General features: G+C 35.7%; 2 protein-coding genes and 1 non-coding gene across 3 annotated transcripts; 1 reads left to right on the top strand and 2 right to left on the bottom strand.

The window, feature by feature from the left end:
• Nucleotides 1–399: 399 nt before the first annotated feature.
• LOC141598793 (uncharacterized) lies at nt 400–4,903 on the bottom strand. The gene is made up of 9 exons (XM_074418569.1): nt 4,679–4,903; nt 4,356–4,591; nt 2,880–2,994; nt 1,831–1,920; nt 1,578–1,745; nt 1,360–1,479; nt 1,156–1,266; nt 966–1,047; nt 400–881 (listed from the first exon to the last, which is right to left on the bottom strand). Exons 1-9 carry the CDS (start codon nt 4,808–4,810, stop codon nt 820–822), a joined length of 1,116 nt encoding a protein of 371 aa, XP_074274670.1. The 5' UTR covers nt 4,811–4,903; the 3' UTR covers nt 400–819.
• A 28-nt stretch (nt 4,904–4,931) lies between these two features.
• TRNAT-AGU (transfer RNA threonine (anticodon AGU)) lies at nt 4,932–5,005 on the top strand. Its single transcript has one exon. It is a non-coding gene; the product is annotated as a tRNA-Thr (tRNA).
• A 6,111-nt stretch (nt 5,006–11,116) lies between these two features.
• On the bottom strand, nt 11,117–13,788 carry LOC141598792 (uncharacterized). Its single transcript, XM_074418568.1, has 4 exons — nt 13,622–13,788; nt 13,097–13,492; nt 12,776–12,850; nt 11,117–11,899 (listed from the first exon to the last, which is right to left on the bottom strand). The coding sequence occupies exons 1-4, from the start codon at nt 13,656–13,658 to the stop codon at nt 11,346–11,348; spliced, it is 1,062 nt and encodes a 353-aa protein (XP_074274669.1). The 5' UTR covers nt 13,659–13,788; the 3' UTR covers nt 11,117–11,345.
• Nucleotides 13,789–15,799: the final 2,011 nt, after the last annotated feature.

Raw genomic sequence — 15,799 nt, 5'->3', positions numbered from 1 at the left:
AGTCGATAAATACTCGCCAAAAGATCATAATGTTAGTATCCTTTTTTTTCCCATCAGTTACTAGACATAATTTTTGTAAAGTTAAAAATTAGAAAATTATTAATGTAAGACAATTTTATATAGATATGGAACGTCATAATAAAACCCGCGTTAATTGACCAAAACACGTTTAAAACTTCTTTGAGTAGCCACGGTAAGTATGATATGACCATTTGACCACTGGGTGTTTATATGGTAAGAAGATTTTCATCTTCAATTGTTTTGAACATGAAAGTGACCGATCACTCAAAATCTCGACTCAGAAAACAAAAGTTTCGAAACCTTAATACACAAATAAATTTGGCTCAGAAAACAAGAGTTTCGAAACCTTAAAACACAAATAAATTTGGCTCAGAAGTCTTTAGGACCAAGGCAAAGTGAATTCTTTCAATGTGATAATAGTATATTAAAATTCGACACTAGAACTCTTACAATAACGAACACTAAAATCAGACCATAGCTAGATTTCATTTCGAACATTGTACATCAATTCACGGAAGCAATTCTAGATGATAGGGGCGGAGTTGTGCATTCATGATTCCCAACAAGCGCCTAACACAGCACACCAAGGCTGTTTTTCGTTTGATACGAGCAACTTGTATAAAAGATTAGCGAGTCAGACTTTTGAACTGAGCCAGAAGACGGCTAGTACAAAAGCATAGATCTGCACAAAGTTCCCGACTTCTTCCTCATCGAGCTAACTCTACTTGGAACTTTACTCTGCTTGGTCTACAGTCATAAAAATGCCGAGACCATGGAGCAACATTCATCACCTGATGTTTAACAAGTTGCTTTACAGGTTTTGAAAGAATCAACCAGGAAAGTTTCATTCAAATTTTGACCTGAAAATAATACGAGGGTTAAATAAGCTCAGATGGGTTGTACGGTTGTACCAAGACCAGTTTAACTAAATCAGTAAACATTACCAATGAATACAATTTTGTTTATCTGGCTTTCTTCTTCTCGCCATGCACGAGAGGGAACAATCTCGTATATCTCTCTCACAGCCTGTAAAACATTATCAAAGAATCAAAAGTGATATTATTACACATGAAGTATGAGAATAACTACGCGGAAAACTGAATCACAACAAATAACCAGAATGAGAGACTATACTTGTAGGGTATGGAGTTCATTTGAATCAAGTATTCTTAAAACTCCTTTGCAACGATAAACATCCATGCCGCCTTTCTTGTCCCAAAGGATCTCTTCAAGCCATGTGCGTACCTTTTAATTTCACATCGAGTAATATTTATGAATAATAGTACAATGTAGAAAGCTTCCGTAGAAACGGCACTGCGCAAGTATCTACAATAATACCTTCTCAAGAGAAACTGCCTGTGGCTCAGAAATGCATAAAGTCCTCACAGTCGCATCATGAAGATCTCCCGTAGTTATGGATTTGTTCTCTTGAAGTAATTCTTCTAAATGAGTAGCATGCTGCAATAAACAATCCCGTATTATAAAAACTTCCATCATTTATATGAATTGATGGTAGAATTACAAAAACAAGGGAGAATAATGTCAATGAAACTAACAGCCGCGTCATAGGCACGACAATCCAATATCTTTGACAAGTCAACTTGACAGCGAACAGAACGAATAATATTAGCAAGTGAATTAATCTTGTGAATATCCTTCTCCAATTCCTCAATAGTACCGTCCTCTGGAGACATCAGGTCAACCTTATTAAGTATAACAACATCCTGCAACCATGCTCAATAAAACAGGAAATATGTAAGTCACTGTTATCTTCAAACCAAGCACTTGCACGAAGCAATAGACAATTACCGCAAAAGCTATTTGATGGAAAGCTTCGGGAAAAGAAGATGAGTCATCACGTTGCTTCAGCTGGTAACGTAGGTTCTTGGCATCAACAACCTAAGAAAAAGAAGCATACTTTTATTGAGATGGTATGAAAACCACAAGTGAACTTAGGTTTAAGTTTTACATAAATGCGCAACGGTTAAATAATCTGACTCCGCGTATGTTTCTAAAGTATGTTTCTAAAGAAGACGCGTTCCATCCTTTTTTCTTATAAAGTCCAGGCAGAGGTCATACGGGAATATCTCCTATGACTATAGGTTCAAGTCCTATCTTCGTATTTTACAATCATCCAAATTGGATGTAAAAGTAAAAAAATGACTAATGGCCCGGCCGCGGGGGGACCATGATTGACGTTTCAACGGACTCAGGGGGGGTCTGGTTCATGGGCAATTGGAATACGCCTGGGGATCGACGGTAACACAGTGCAAGAGGCGAGTAAGGGCTGAGCAAAGGAATCAAACCCTAAGTCTCTAGCCATGGAAAAGCAGAGGAATTAATCATCAATTGGTTGTGTTCCATTTAGACAGATTGACTTTACTTGTTCTTTGGTATTGCTTCTTAGACTGTTTATGCTTGGTCGTTTTCTTACGCTTGGAGCAAGGCTCGACAGCTGTTCAGGTGAGAGCGTTCAGCCAGCTGCTTGGTCAGAACAAGTAGCACCCCCAATCACCCTCAAAGCCAGAGCATGAGGTACGACCAACATTGCCTTTCCTCCATTTTCTACTTCGTTTTCATTCGCTTACATGCCCCTAGCTTCCTCTCTTTTGAAAACCAAAATCCGTTTTGGTCACAAATGGCTATTCAATTATTTAGTTATTTTAATAGCCCAGGCTATTGCATTATTCGACTTAATAATATCACCTTTGATATTTTATGTTGAAAAAGGCGGGTTGGAGGATTTCTTTCACAGGCGAAAAAGACAGCAAAACCAATCCCCGGAAGAAGGGACGCCGGTTCTAAATGCAGAACCACGAGACCTATTAAAGCATTAAATATCATAAGATGGAACTTACTGTGATAATGGAATCAAGTTTTACAGAAGACTCCAGCTGATCATCCAACCAGAGGATAGAAGCAAGAGGAGCAGGGTTTGCCAATCCTGTGGTCTCCAGTAATATATGATCAATTCTATGAAATCACAAGGGATCAAAAAATAAATATGGAATCCTTTACATATGGTTTCAAACACAGAACACAGAAAACGACTTCATCTTATTAACTCTAAAGCAAAAGAAACAGGAGAGCCAAATCAAGTACGGAGTACATAACAAAGACAATCTTCCAACAAATTATATAACTTTACTGTGTAGTATAAGATATCAGGAAAGCCTACTTTCCTAAATAGCCTCATGCCCTCATCACATAAAAAAATTACTCGGCATATTTGAACAACTTTGATGATCAATTTTCATTATTTCATCTGAGACTAAGGTTCGCTTTTTTCCAAGGTTTCATTAGCAGACCTTGCTCAATAAAAAGTGAATTGATCTCACCAAAAAAAGGCACCAATAAGGTTTATGTGTTTATCAAGTCTTTCCAAAAGCTCTATATGCTTCCAAGTGTTTCCAGTTGACAGGACACGAGTGCATCAACAACACAAAGACACTAGAAAAGCTAATGGCTTCTAGTCAAGCTTCACTGAGGAGTAACTTGTAAGACATCATTCTTTTTCGGCCAGGAGTCAAACTATTCTGCGCATTACACTAGCTGCGTTGCTGAGCATTATTACTTGATAATTTGATCATCACCCCTTACACAGCCTGACAGCCATATACTCTAAGTCAATAACCATGTGATCTTCACTTTCTCACTTGTCCATACCACCAAGTCAACAATAGTTCCAACTACGATGCCACAAGACACATAGCACGGCTTTGAGGATCCACTAAGAATTGGATTTAAGTGGCTCAACAAGCATTCAACAGTCAAAATGATCAGCCAATACAAATGAAATTTCAGAGACCGTCAATCAGCTGAACCGGCAAACAGATCATACTATCTTATGTGCACACTTTATTAAACACATATACACCATTAGACCATTACACACAATAGGGAAAAGGACAAGCGGAAATGAAGGACATAAGCACAGATTTGAAAGGTATAGCAATTTCACGTACTCAAATGGCTCAAACCACTAAAATGACATCAATACATCATCAATTCGTCATTAACCAATTTGTAAACGACTATTTTGTAAACGACTTTAGCTAACACACTAACACACTATGATTAAGAAGAAGGTTAGCTAACACACTAACACACTAACTAACCGTGCATAGCTATTTTGTAAACGACTTTAGCTCTTTTACCAAATGAGCTAAACTAAACTAAACCGACTACAGTAACTTCATAAACTAGCTCAAATCACATTTCCACTTAATCACCTACACTAAAACTCGTAAACACGACAAATAACACTCGGCAACGAGAACAACAAAAACACGAACAGACGAACACCGATCACAAGAAGAAGATGAGTAACAAACCTCTGCTTGCTTAGAACAAGCTGCTCCAATGCTTGAACTAAACTATGTTTAACAGTACAACAAATACAACCATTAGCTAACTCAACCCATTCTTCAACAACCGCACCTTCTTCTCCGCCTTCTCCGCCATCTCCTTCATTAATCATTGCTCTTTCTACACCTACCTCTTCCCCAAATTCATTCAATATCACAGCGATTCTCTTTCCATGTTGCGTCTTCAGTATATAATTCACCAACTATATTATAAAACAATTAATTAATTAACTAATTACATGTACAAATTACAGTTGAAAACTTGAAATTACAGTGTGCGAAATACTTACAGTGGATTTTCCGGCGCCGAGGTAACCGGTGATTACAGTTACGCCTACTGAAACGTCGTCGTTTTGGGGATGATTGATGGAATTAGGGTTTTCGATTTTTACCGCCATTGGAATTTCTTCATCGTCCTCCATTTTTTATTTTAGTTTTGTTTTTGCTGCCTGTCTTCTCTCTGGGTTTTTCAACTTTCTTTTAGCAGGAGTTTTTTCAGATTGTAATGAAATAATTTATTATAGAAAGGGTTTACCATCAACAGCTCTCGTAGCTCAGTTGGTTAGAGCACCCGTTTAGTAAGCGGGAGGTCTTGAGTTCGACTCTCAACGAGAGCATGTTATTTTTTTTCTCTACCCTTCCTTATCCAGCGTTTTCGCCATCATATCATGTATTAGAAAAATTCGCTAACCCAAAGTTTTATTCCTAGGTTCGCCCCTAAACAGTTGAATCACAACTTACTTTAGCATGACTGTATGAGGCAACTATGAACTATGGCATCACATAACCTGGGAATTGATATAATAAACCTATTTTCTCTGTCACCGCTCATTCACTCAAACCCGCTGATTTTTCACGGGCACAATTTCTTGCCTTGTAACCCAATCAAATGCATCTTGAAAAAAAATAAAGAATTTTCTCCGTTACCGATATTCGATCACATGCATCACTCATCCACTCTAGTAATCTTATTAATCCTATGTGGTGGGTGCGGTGAAGTTTATGAAAATGAATTACAGGGGTATAAGGGTAATATGCAATTGAGATTCTTAAGGAAAATATAATCTTTAAGTTATACCAAATATAATTTTTTAGTTAAACAAAATTACACGGGTATAGGATATAAATTATATAATACTCCGTACTACAATATTTTTTTTTAAGAAATAATAATACCATAATACGGTATACGGTCAAGAAAAGTTCCACTCCCCTTTACCAAAAAAATAAAAAAAAAAAGTCTAAAGGAAGTGAGGAGTTTAACATCCCCTACTACTAAAAGAATAAAAATTCTCTTAGTTTTCCCGCCTAAACAACTCCTACTTAATTGGACCTATTTTCTGGATATTGACACCACAACATTAGACGGATTGTAAATTGTGGATCATATAAGTAGCCCACATTTTTCTATCCCACATGTCAAAGTAAAAAACTATTAATAGCCCACGTTTTTGAATTAGCCATTGTTTTTACCGATTTTTGTTTTAAGATTAATACGTACTAGTTGGAAAGCCCGTGCGATGCACGAGACTCCCATTAGGATTATCTGTAAAAATATATTCTTAAGTTGATAAAAAAAGTCCTACTATGTTGTCATTGATAGAAACAAAATTCGTGATTGCTATAGATGATAACAAATGAATTATTAGTGATTTTAGCATAAACGTTTTGTCAACGATTAGTATAACATCAAATGACATAGTTATAGCATGTCGCTAACTTTTTAATTTTTACAGACACAACCGGTTTTTAATTAAATACAAAACGCTTTCTCTATAAACATGGTGAAGCTCATCAATATGAATTCTTAATAACAGAGACATATTTTTATGAGTTTTGCAAATTATTTTACAACTACGTAAAACTGAATGATGTTACAAAAAACAGCAGGTATCATAATTATATATATTTAGTGCGTTGAGAGAAAATGGTAGATCTCTTACAACATAATTATACCTTGACTATTTACGCTTAAGAGTATTTGCTCCTTATAAACATCACCCAATATCTCTCATTCTATTACATAGAATGCACGGGCACCTAGTAGTATTATCTGTGACAACATCAGTTAGTAGTTTATGTCATTTTTTAAAATAGTTAGGTTACCAAGTTAGTATAATAATGTCAGTTAGTAGTATATATTTTATGGCACCGCAAAAACGTTATTTTATACATTACCATGGTCTGGTAATAGAAAACTATTAAATTTAACAAAAAGTCAAACTATGCTAAAAATGGAAGCAACCAAAATTTCGGGGGTTGATTTAGATGAAGACAGATTAATCATGAGTTCCTATAACGAAAACGCAACGAAAGCGTTGTGGCATTTGCTATTTAACTATGTCAGTTGTATACTAACATTCAGAGATATAGTTGGATTATAGAGTTACCGTTCTTATTGTTTTAGCACCATCTATTTTTTACCGAAATAGTCTTTGACTACTTATCCTTAAAAACTCCATGCAAAATATATAATACGACATCTTAATTTGGTAAATTATGAAAACTTCTTTGTAAACAATGTCCTTCCTGTGGCCGTGATACATTTGGTCTCTATCATCGATGTGACGATGTAGAACGTTAATCTCTCGGATGACGTTGTTCTTGAAACTACATAAAGCTTGCCATTAATAAAAATTGGTTTCGGGAGGTAAATTTCAACATGATTTAGTGACTGTCCCTAACTCTTGTTTATTGTTAAGGTGCAGTATTAGAGCCGTCAAACAATGACACGACACGAAAACACGACAAGAGTCCGACACAAAATTAACGGGTTTGAGTTGGCATTTAACGACCCATTTATGTAAGTGGGTCGACACGAACACGACACGAGATTTAATTGGGCTAGGTTTGGGTTGAGCACTCTACACACGAACCCGACACGAATAACCTATTTACTAAATTAATCCCAAGTTTTCTTGATCCTCACATAAATATACTTACTTTCCAAATATGACATGACACGAAAACACGACACGAAATTAACGAGTTAGAGTTGAGGTTTGATGACCTATTAATGTAATTGGATCGACACGAACACGGCACGAGATTTAATTGGGTCGGGTTTGGGTTGGAGAGTTCGTGACCCGTTTAAATGTGACACCTGAACCCGACACGACCTGATTTGTTTGTCACGTCTACATAGCATGGCCTCTAACGTATATTGTCTCTTTTTAAGAATGAAAAGAATATTTGTATCTGAGGAAGTCATTGTTATCCTCGGGTTCAGTACCTTTTGCCGACTTTGGAAACCGTAAGTATCTTCCCTTATACTATGAATTTTTCAGGGCGATTGATAATAAGACATATCCCGTTAGATAATCCTCTTACGGAGTTAATGTTCCTCTACAATGTAAACGGCATACCACGCTTGGTAGAGCATACTATTATTAGTTATATTAAAAAAAATCATCATGTATACTCTCTCCCCTTCTTAAACTCTTCCACCTTGCTTCTTAGAGGTCAAAATTTTATAACTTTGACCATTAATATGTCGAAAATCATGATCTAACTTCCGCATTAACAATTGTGTAGAAGCAATACGGAAGATCATTGCGAAGAGGGAAATTCATTTAGTGTGAAATTCCTAAAAGGTAATGAATCTTACTCCCAAAGTCTACACCAACTAAAATACCCTACCAAATCTCGCATAATGAAAACAAAAGGGACGCCTAAAAGTAAGGATACCAAATGGGGAATAAGACATGACGAATGTAGGCCCTCTCATACCCGTATTTAATGGAAAAATTACATGCCCTTACTTGTCGCAACTAAAAATTTTCAAAACCATAATCGCTTCAACTTTGGGAGATCTTAAAATAGTTTAGTTCCATTTAAATGTAATATACTTGTCTATTCTATAACTTTCTCAAATAATTCTGATGTTATTTTACCCATATATAACATCCATGGTTGGCACGATTTAAAATTCAATTTGAGTCTAAAACTTTATTTATATTCGCTACATCCAAGTCAAATGCGATATAGTTGGACACTTGTGATAGATTTTCCTTTTTGATCAAATTAATTTGCTTTTTTTTTTCTTATTGTAGAGCTAACAATAATTTTTATTCTTATGTAGAAAGCTAGCATTTATTTTGAACCAATTACTTATTTATTCTGTTCCTCATGATTTTGTAGTATATATGTACCTTGTGTTACAATGCCTAATTGCTAATATTTATTCTGAATAAATAGCTATAATGGAGATTATAAAATTAAAAATGGAACTTAAGATCAACTACTAACAACAGGGTCAAAAATAAGTAAACATTGGCAAAAAAAAAAACATCAAGAAGTAATTTAGATATGAGGAAGGTCGCGCGGGAGATCATGAAAAATCTCATATTTAAGCTTTATTTCAAAGAAATTGAAATTAGCTTTTGAACAAAATTTCATTTATCTTAATTTTTTTTTGTAAATATTTGATAGATAAAATATTTACCAAAATAAGAGTAGCATGTGAGAAATAAGTTATCTGTTTTTTTTTATTCATTCAATTTTTAATATTAAATATAGAGAACTTATTATGTCCTTTTATACCATTTTACCAAAAAGAGCTACCTTTTAGTTAGTTTGCCAAACATTTTTGGCTTAATCAATTAAATTATCATCTCTTAATTTTAGTTACCTTTTAAGTGACTTATTTTCTCTATTTTTGAACTCTCTCTCCATTTGTCTACATAGTTATACCTTTCAAAGTATAAATTGACTAAGGCACAAACGGAATAAGTTCAAAAATTGGAGTTTTGAAGTAATTTTAGAAAAACATGCAACTTGGGAGTAATTTTAGCAAAAATTTCAAAAGGGAGTAATTTTAAAAATGTGAATTTCAAAAGGGAGTAAAATCTAATTAACTCGATATAGTATATGAATAATGTTTATATTATATTTAATATGCCATATAATTAGTTACATTGTGTATTTTGAGTATCACCTACTTATATTAGAATAATCTTATTAAAATAAATTTAATCTACCTTTATATTATATTTAATATGCCATATAATTAGTTACATTGTGTATTTTGAGTATCACCTACTTATATTAGAATAATCTTATTAAAATAAATTTAATCTACCTTTATTAGGATAACTTTATTAAAATGTTAAGAAATCTACTTTTATTAGGATAATTTTATTAAATTTGTTTCTAAATCTTCTCTTGTTAGGAATTCTAAAAAAGTTGGACTCTCTAATATCGCTCGAAAAGTTCCTGCTTTATATATATGTATTGATTTTAATTAGATTATACAACTAACTTAATTATATTATTAATGTCATAAAATAGTTGTATGTAATGATATACCATTATTTTTAATAGTAATAAAATAGTAACTTTTTTAAAGTATTTTTTTGATGGTAATAAGCATTTTTTTTACCTTCTATTAATATTAATATTAATAGACTATAACAATTAATTAAATCATAATTCATTTATGCAAATACTTTAATTGAGAGCGTCTCTTTATAAAATAAATCTAAAAAATGTCGTGCTTTAGCACGGGAACTACACTAGTAATACTATACACGATTTTTTAACATGTGATATAAGTATACACACATTAATAAATCGAATATGAAAAAATTTAGAGGATATTGCAAAAAAAAAACTTAGTTTTACCCTAATTCTATTCACAATATCCTCTAAACCTTTCCAATCATCAATCAATTCCCTCAAAAAAAAAACAATCATCAATCAATCAATAATACAATTATTATCTTCTCTTATATTCCCTACATAGTTAGCCGAAGACGACACCCATCTATTGTTCGGTAAGTTCTTCTTCTTCTCTCATAGTCTTTCGTTTCCAATCAATATGTCCGCCGCTGCATTTGTTGTAATCCGAGCGCGGGCAAAGCGAAACAAAACTTACGATTTGGTCAAGGGTCTTAATAATAACCAATTTGGTGCAATACGTACCCAAATTATCGGCACGGCTCCATTTCCGACTCTTTACGAAGCCTCTTACATTGCCATGACGAACGCTTATTATAATCTTGATCCGAACAATATTCCGATTGAGGCGGTCTTTAAGCAACTGAAATGTACACAGGATGGTTTAACCTCAAAAGAGGCAAACCGCAGGCTCAAAATATTTGGACCCAACAAATTAGACGGCGAGAAAAACAAAAACAAATTTCTGAAATTATTCGGTTTTATCGAAGAGAAGAGGGGTAATACTAATGTTTGTCACAAGTGTAAGTTACGAAGGGATAACAAATGGAAAGAGATGAAACCTGCGGTATTGGTACCGGGAGATATTATCAGAATTAAATTCGGAGATATTGTTCCTGCTGATGCACGTCTTCTTCAAGGCGATTCTATAATGGTTAACCAATTTGTCCTTACAGGAGAATCTCTCCCTGTATCAAGGGGTCCTGGAGAGGAAGTTTTCTCTGGTTCAACGTGCGTACACGGTGAGACGGAAGCTGTTGTTATCGCTACTGGTGCCCATACTAGCTTTTTCGGAAAGGCAGCTCACCTTAAAAAAGAGTAAAATGTGTAATTGCCAACTTCTGTATTATCTCCAGTGCGGTTGGTATTATGTTTAATTGTGATTTTTAGTCATGTTTGCAAATGCTTGTTACTAGTTTTGTGTTTGACAGTACCAATGCATACAATTTTGTTTAACTGGCTTTCTTCTTCTCGCCATACACGAGAGGGAGGGAACAAATCTCTCGTATCTCATGGAACAACAATATCTGAAGTCGTAACATCTCAGAAGGTACAATGAGAATGAGCTACGGCCCAGCTGTATTTTCATTGCAAAAGATAATAATAATCATTCAAACCGAGGCCCTAACCAGAAACACATTTCAGTAGATCAAAAGTTCCGATTTAAATTCTAAACATACGTCCAAAAGAAACCATACTCCATATTACAAGCCAAGAACGTACTACCCTTGAATTGAAACAGGTCGGGAGGCAGATCAGGGATTGGGGGTATATTCCATACTACAAGCCAAGTAGGTACTGCTCTTGAATGGAAACAGGTCGGGAGGCACGTGAGGGATTGGGGGTACCCCGATTCCTTGGATGAAATCTCGATGTTGGAGGGGGGGCCCCAAGAAGATTGAGAGCCGGGTGATGGAGACGCCTGCCATGCTTTTTAGGAGGGACGGAACAGTGAATAATAGGTCTTGGATCGGGGTTGACATTACCACTCTTGCGCAGCAAGACCCTAAGAACACCATTTGTATTCTCATATTTGACCACACTGTATTTGCAGCATTGACATGTTGAAGCTAGAACGCCTTGGTATTCTCGAGGAGCCTCGTCAAAGCGAGAGTAGTATTCTTTCTTGAAAGCTAAAGCTCCTAACAAGATGGCATTTGAAAAATTCTCTATGACGCCTGTTGATTTCAGGCAGGTATCTGGGACGTCTAGCCTTACGTAGATCAGCTGCTCTCCACTGTCAAGAGTCACGATCTTGTGCTCGTACACCCCTTTTACTCCGCTTAGGAGGTATGGATTTATGTGTTCTGAAGACCCACCTCCCAAAACTATCCCTGTACAATCAAGATTTATGTGTCAGGGAAAAATGACACGACACAGGCTGGTGAATGGTAATAGACCAAACTAAACAACCCAAAGTACATCTAAACTTTACCCAATCGAAAAAAAATCGACCTGGAACACCTATGATTAAACTTGGAGATGACCATTAGGGAGAACTGGACAAGCAACGTAGAAAATCCCTAGACAACGGAGTACTACCTCCATCCTACATTCCGACCTCAAATGTGACCATTAAATTACAATTTATCATGTTCGATATATCATATACCAAAACAAGAATGTACATTCCAATTGAAGTTATCCCAAAACACACACGGAGAGTGCAAGGAGTGGAAACAGTGGCGAAACCAGGATTTGATGTTACGGGACTAAGGGGCGACGAGTAGATAAAATCGGAAATTACCAATTTACCATTTACCAAAGGATAGTGATAGGGCGCCACCCGGTGACGCCCAAATTGGGTGCCACCCTCTCACAACCCTTTTTAATTGAAGGGGTCCCCACTCACCCCATGTGAGAGGGTGACGCCCAAATTGGGTGTCACCGGGTGGCGCCCTTTCATTTTCCTTTACCCAAATTACCATCAGCATATATTTCAACTAGCTAAGCAAAATAAATAATACGGAGTAAATAAATAAACACAAATTCTTGTTTGTGACGGCACATATCCGTCACTCTTGAGTGACGGATACCATTTTACCTCACAAAGTACCCACTTTTTCTCTCTCTGCAACACTATTCATGTGGTCCCCTTTCTCCACTAACCCATTTTGTTACCATTTTAACTCACAAAATATCCGCCACAAATGGTAACCCGTCACAAGGGAGACCAATTGATAAATAAAATAATGAGTGGGATATAATACCTTGAGGATTATTCGGGTCATGTGAAATGAATGCGATAAATGGGTCAACATCAACCTTCTCTTCTTCATCTTCCCCTATCACAACCAAAAACAAACAAAAAAACGACTAATTAGATTTAGGACAGAAACCGTCTCGCATTAAGTCATTATAAAACCGTCTCTCAAAAGACTTATTCGGCTTTAACTACATCAAAAAAGAGTTTAAGACTATTATTTCAACAAAAGTCTCATAAGTCTTAACCAAATACTCTTTAAAAGAGACCGTTTCTCATTTCACAATAAGTCATTACGATTTATGAGACCGTCTCTTAGAAGACTAACCCGGTTCAACAGAAGTAGTATCTCGATCAACAGAACCGCCCTTAGGAGAGAGAAAGTGGAGGGACCCATCACAACCAGGAAAGAACAACCTAAGACAACCATTCTTAAGGTAATGCACAAAATCTACGTCAGCAAGATGACGATCGATGACGACATAACCAGCGTAAATCCTGACGTCATCAGGAGAATCGAACCCGGTCCAACAAGGAGGAGCTTTAGCAGAGAAAGTGACGGTGCATGTTTCCTCGTACTTGACTATCTTTACGACGTCGTTTGGGACACCTGGCATGTCGACCCGGATGTATAACCCGGTTCGGACTTTTCGGGCTTCGAATGCTCCTTTTGGTGATCCGGTTAATCTCTCTGTTTGGTACGGGTGGGGCTTTCCTGTCGTTTCTGCATTTTAAAAACAAACATGTTATTAGTAAGACGGTTTTACATTAATACTCCGTATTGTTTATGCAAATTATTGTATAAGACGGTTTTATACGAGAGTTTGTTTTAAAGGCGGAATAGTGAGGATACCGGAGGAGGGAGAAGAGGAGGATGTTGGAGAAGTCATGGTTACTCTTGTTTAGAACTTGGAAGTGAAATGGAGAGTGAGAGATAGAGATGTTGGTAATTTAAGTGTAATTATCGGTTTATTTTAGTGTATTCGGGTTTGATAAATGGTGAAATTGGTAAATGTGGTTAGAGTATGGAGGTTGAGTGTGGAGGTGGTGAAATGGACGTGTCAGTAAATTATGGTAGTGAGTCAGTGAATAATACTGGGTACTTTACCTAGACTAGACTTTTCAACCTTATCAGCTAAGTTAGATAATGGAATCTTTTGAAAATATCCGTCTTAAATTTAAAATTGATTTGGTTAAATAATATGGTTATGTTTCAGCCATATACTTGATCACAAATTCCGACGGTATATATATCGTAAGTTTGCAACGAGTCAAGTATTTATCTATGTGAGATAGATAAGACAAAAATAGAATGTATATAGAATACTACTCCCTCTCATTCACAATAAACCTCCCATTTCATTTTGGCACAAAAATTAAGGAAACACACTACCCCACCATATAATTAAATTTGGACCACACAAATACACTACCCCACCATACAATTAAATTTGGAACACACAAACACTTACCAAAAAAGGAAATAGGGAGGTTATTGTGAATAACCGAAAAAGGAAATAGGGAGGTTTATTGTGAATGGGAGGGAGTAATTTTTTTTGTTTTATTTACCCACATGGCCACATAGATAGTACTTAACACGTTACAAGCTTATTACGAATATTTCCGTAATAAGGGAAACTTGGTGGCTGTGGAACCAGTCGATGAGGAAGCTAAACGAAGTCGAAGCTCCTCATGTATAGGCGTATAGCCCCGCAATGCGCGTATAGTTCCTTGAGTGGAAAAAATTGAACTCGTTTGTGACGGGTTTAGTTTTCAGGTTGAGGGCGATTACAAAAATACAACTTTGTATTATGTTATCTAGCTATTTTTTTTCTAAATGTAAAAGTTAATACGATTTGGAAAAGACGTTAACTATTAATATATACTCGGACTAATTAAAAGAATAAAATAATACACTGAGCTAAACAACTTAGTTTGTCATGAATGAACTTAATGAACAATTGTTATTCTAGTGTAATTTCTATAGCAGGTAGCAACTTGGATTTCATTAATTCAAATAGTAAGTCTCTCCTAGCGTCAGTTTTAAGTTTAAGATCGATCAAGTATATATCATTTGTGTATACATAAGAATTCAGTGAAATCATAATCACTAAAACTTTGGTAGTATTATCATTTTGTAATTGGTCTCTCAATAATATATTTGTCTTATCTACGAAAATGATATACTCATAATTAATCCGTTTTAAACTTAAAACAAATAATGCCGTTTAAAATGAGAATTTGTCTATCTTATAAAGTCTACAAGCATTTTTTCTTTTATTCCCGCTGCACTTAAATCTACCATTTTCATATAAATCTCCGTCGTCAAAAGTAAAAAAGAGACACCTGAGTAACACAATAGCTAGAAAACAAGACATTACGGACTACTACACTTTACATTTACACAAATTCTTACTTAAGACCGGCAGTATCCGTCTGAAATTGTAGACGGATACCATTTTGTGAGACAAAATGCCCATTTGGAGGATAGTGGGAGGCACATGGGGGTGTCCCCACCTTGTCCCCTCTATTTGTTTTGTGAGTGTAACTACCCGTTTCAATATTCGACCCGTCTTAAGCAAGACCAACTCTTACATTTATACTATGACAGTAAAAATTCATGATTATTGCCCAAGTAAATACGGAGTATAAAACTTACATTTTACCAAAAAAAAAAAAAAAAAAAAAAAAACGGAGTATAATTTAACACAAATTCTCATTTACATCGATCACGTGACTTTCACAAGACGCAAGTGAAAGAGGGTTATGAAAGGTAACAAGCTTGTGATATCATAACCAAAACCGTTGATTATTCAATCACAAAATCTCATTGAAGACGGCACATATCCGTCACTTTGGAGTGACGGATACCATTTCCTCTCACAAATGACCCAAATAGAATAGAGGAGAGAGGAAAGCGCGCCCCCACCTTGTCCCCATATCCGTTTTGTGAGTGGCAGATTCTGTCACTGCTCCCGAATTCGTCTTCAAAAAGACTAATTGTTATTCAATATCACAAATTCATCCAAAA

Source organism: Silene latifolia, chromosome 9 (genome assembly GCF_048544455.1).
Source record: "Silene latifolia isolate original U9 population chromosome 9, ASM4854445v1, whole genome shotgun sequence".
In the NCBI taxonomy this organism is placed as follows: domain Eukaryota; kingdom Viridiplantae; phylum Streptophyta; class Magnoliopsida; order Caryophyllales; family Caryophyllaceae; genus Silene; species Silene latifolia.
Note: the sequence above shows the minus strand (reverse complement) of the source record. Positions and strands in the feature narration are given on the sequence as shown.

Excerpts from the sequence above, each read along its gene's own strand:
- LOC141598793 (XM_074418569.1), bottom strand. The coding sequence starts at position 4,810 with ATGGAGGACGATGAAGAAATTCCAATGGCGGTAAAAATCGAAAACCCT. Across the intron at positions 4,592-4,678 it reads TCGGCGCCGGAAAATCCACT|TTGGTGAATTATATACTGAA; the intron begins GTAAGTATTTCG and ends TTTATAATATAG. Across the intron at positions 1,921-2,879 it reads AACTTGATTCCATTATCACA|GTTGTTGATGCCAAGAACCT; the intron begins GTAAGTTCCATC and ends TCTTTTTCTTAG.
- LOC141598792 (XM_074418568.1), bottom strand. The coding sequence starts at position 13,658 with ATGACTTCTCCAACATCCTCCTCTTCTCCCTCCTCCG. Across the intron at positions 13,493-13,621 it reads CTCCTCTTCTCCCTCCTCCG|AAACGACAGGAAAGCCCCAC; the intron begins GTATCCTCACTA and ends TTTAAAATGCAG. Across the intron at positions 12,851-13,096 it reads TACTACTTCTGTTGAACCGG|GGGAAGATGAAGAAGAGAAG; the intron begins GTTAGTCTTCTA and ends TGGTTGTGATAG.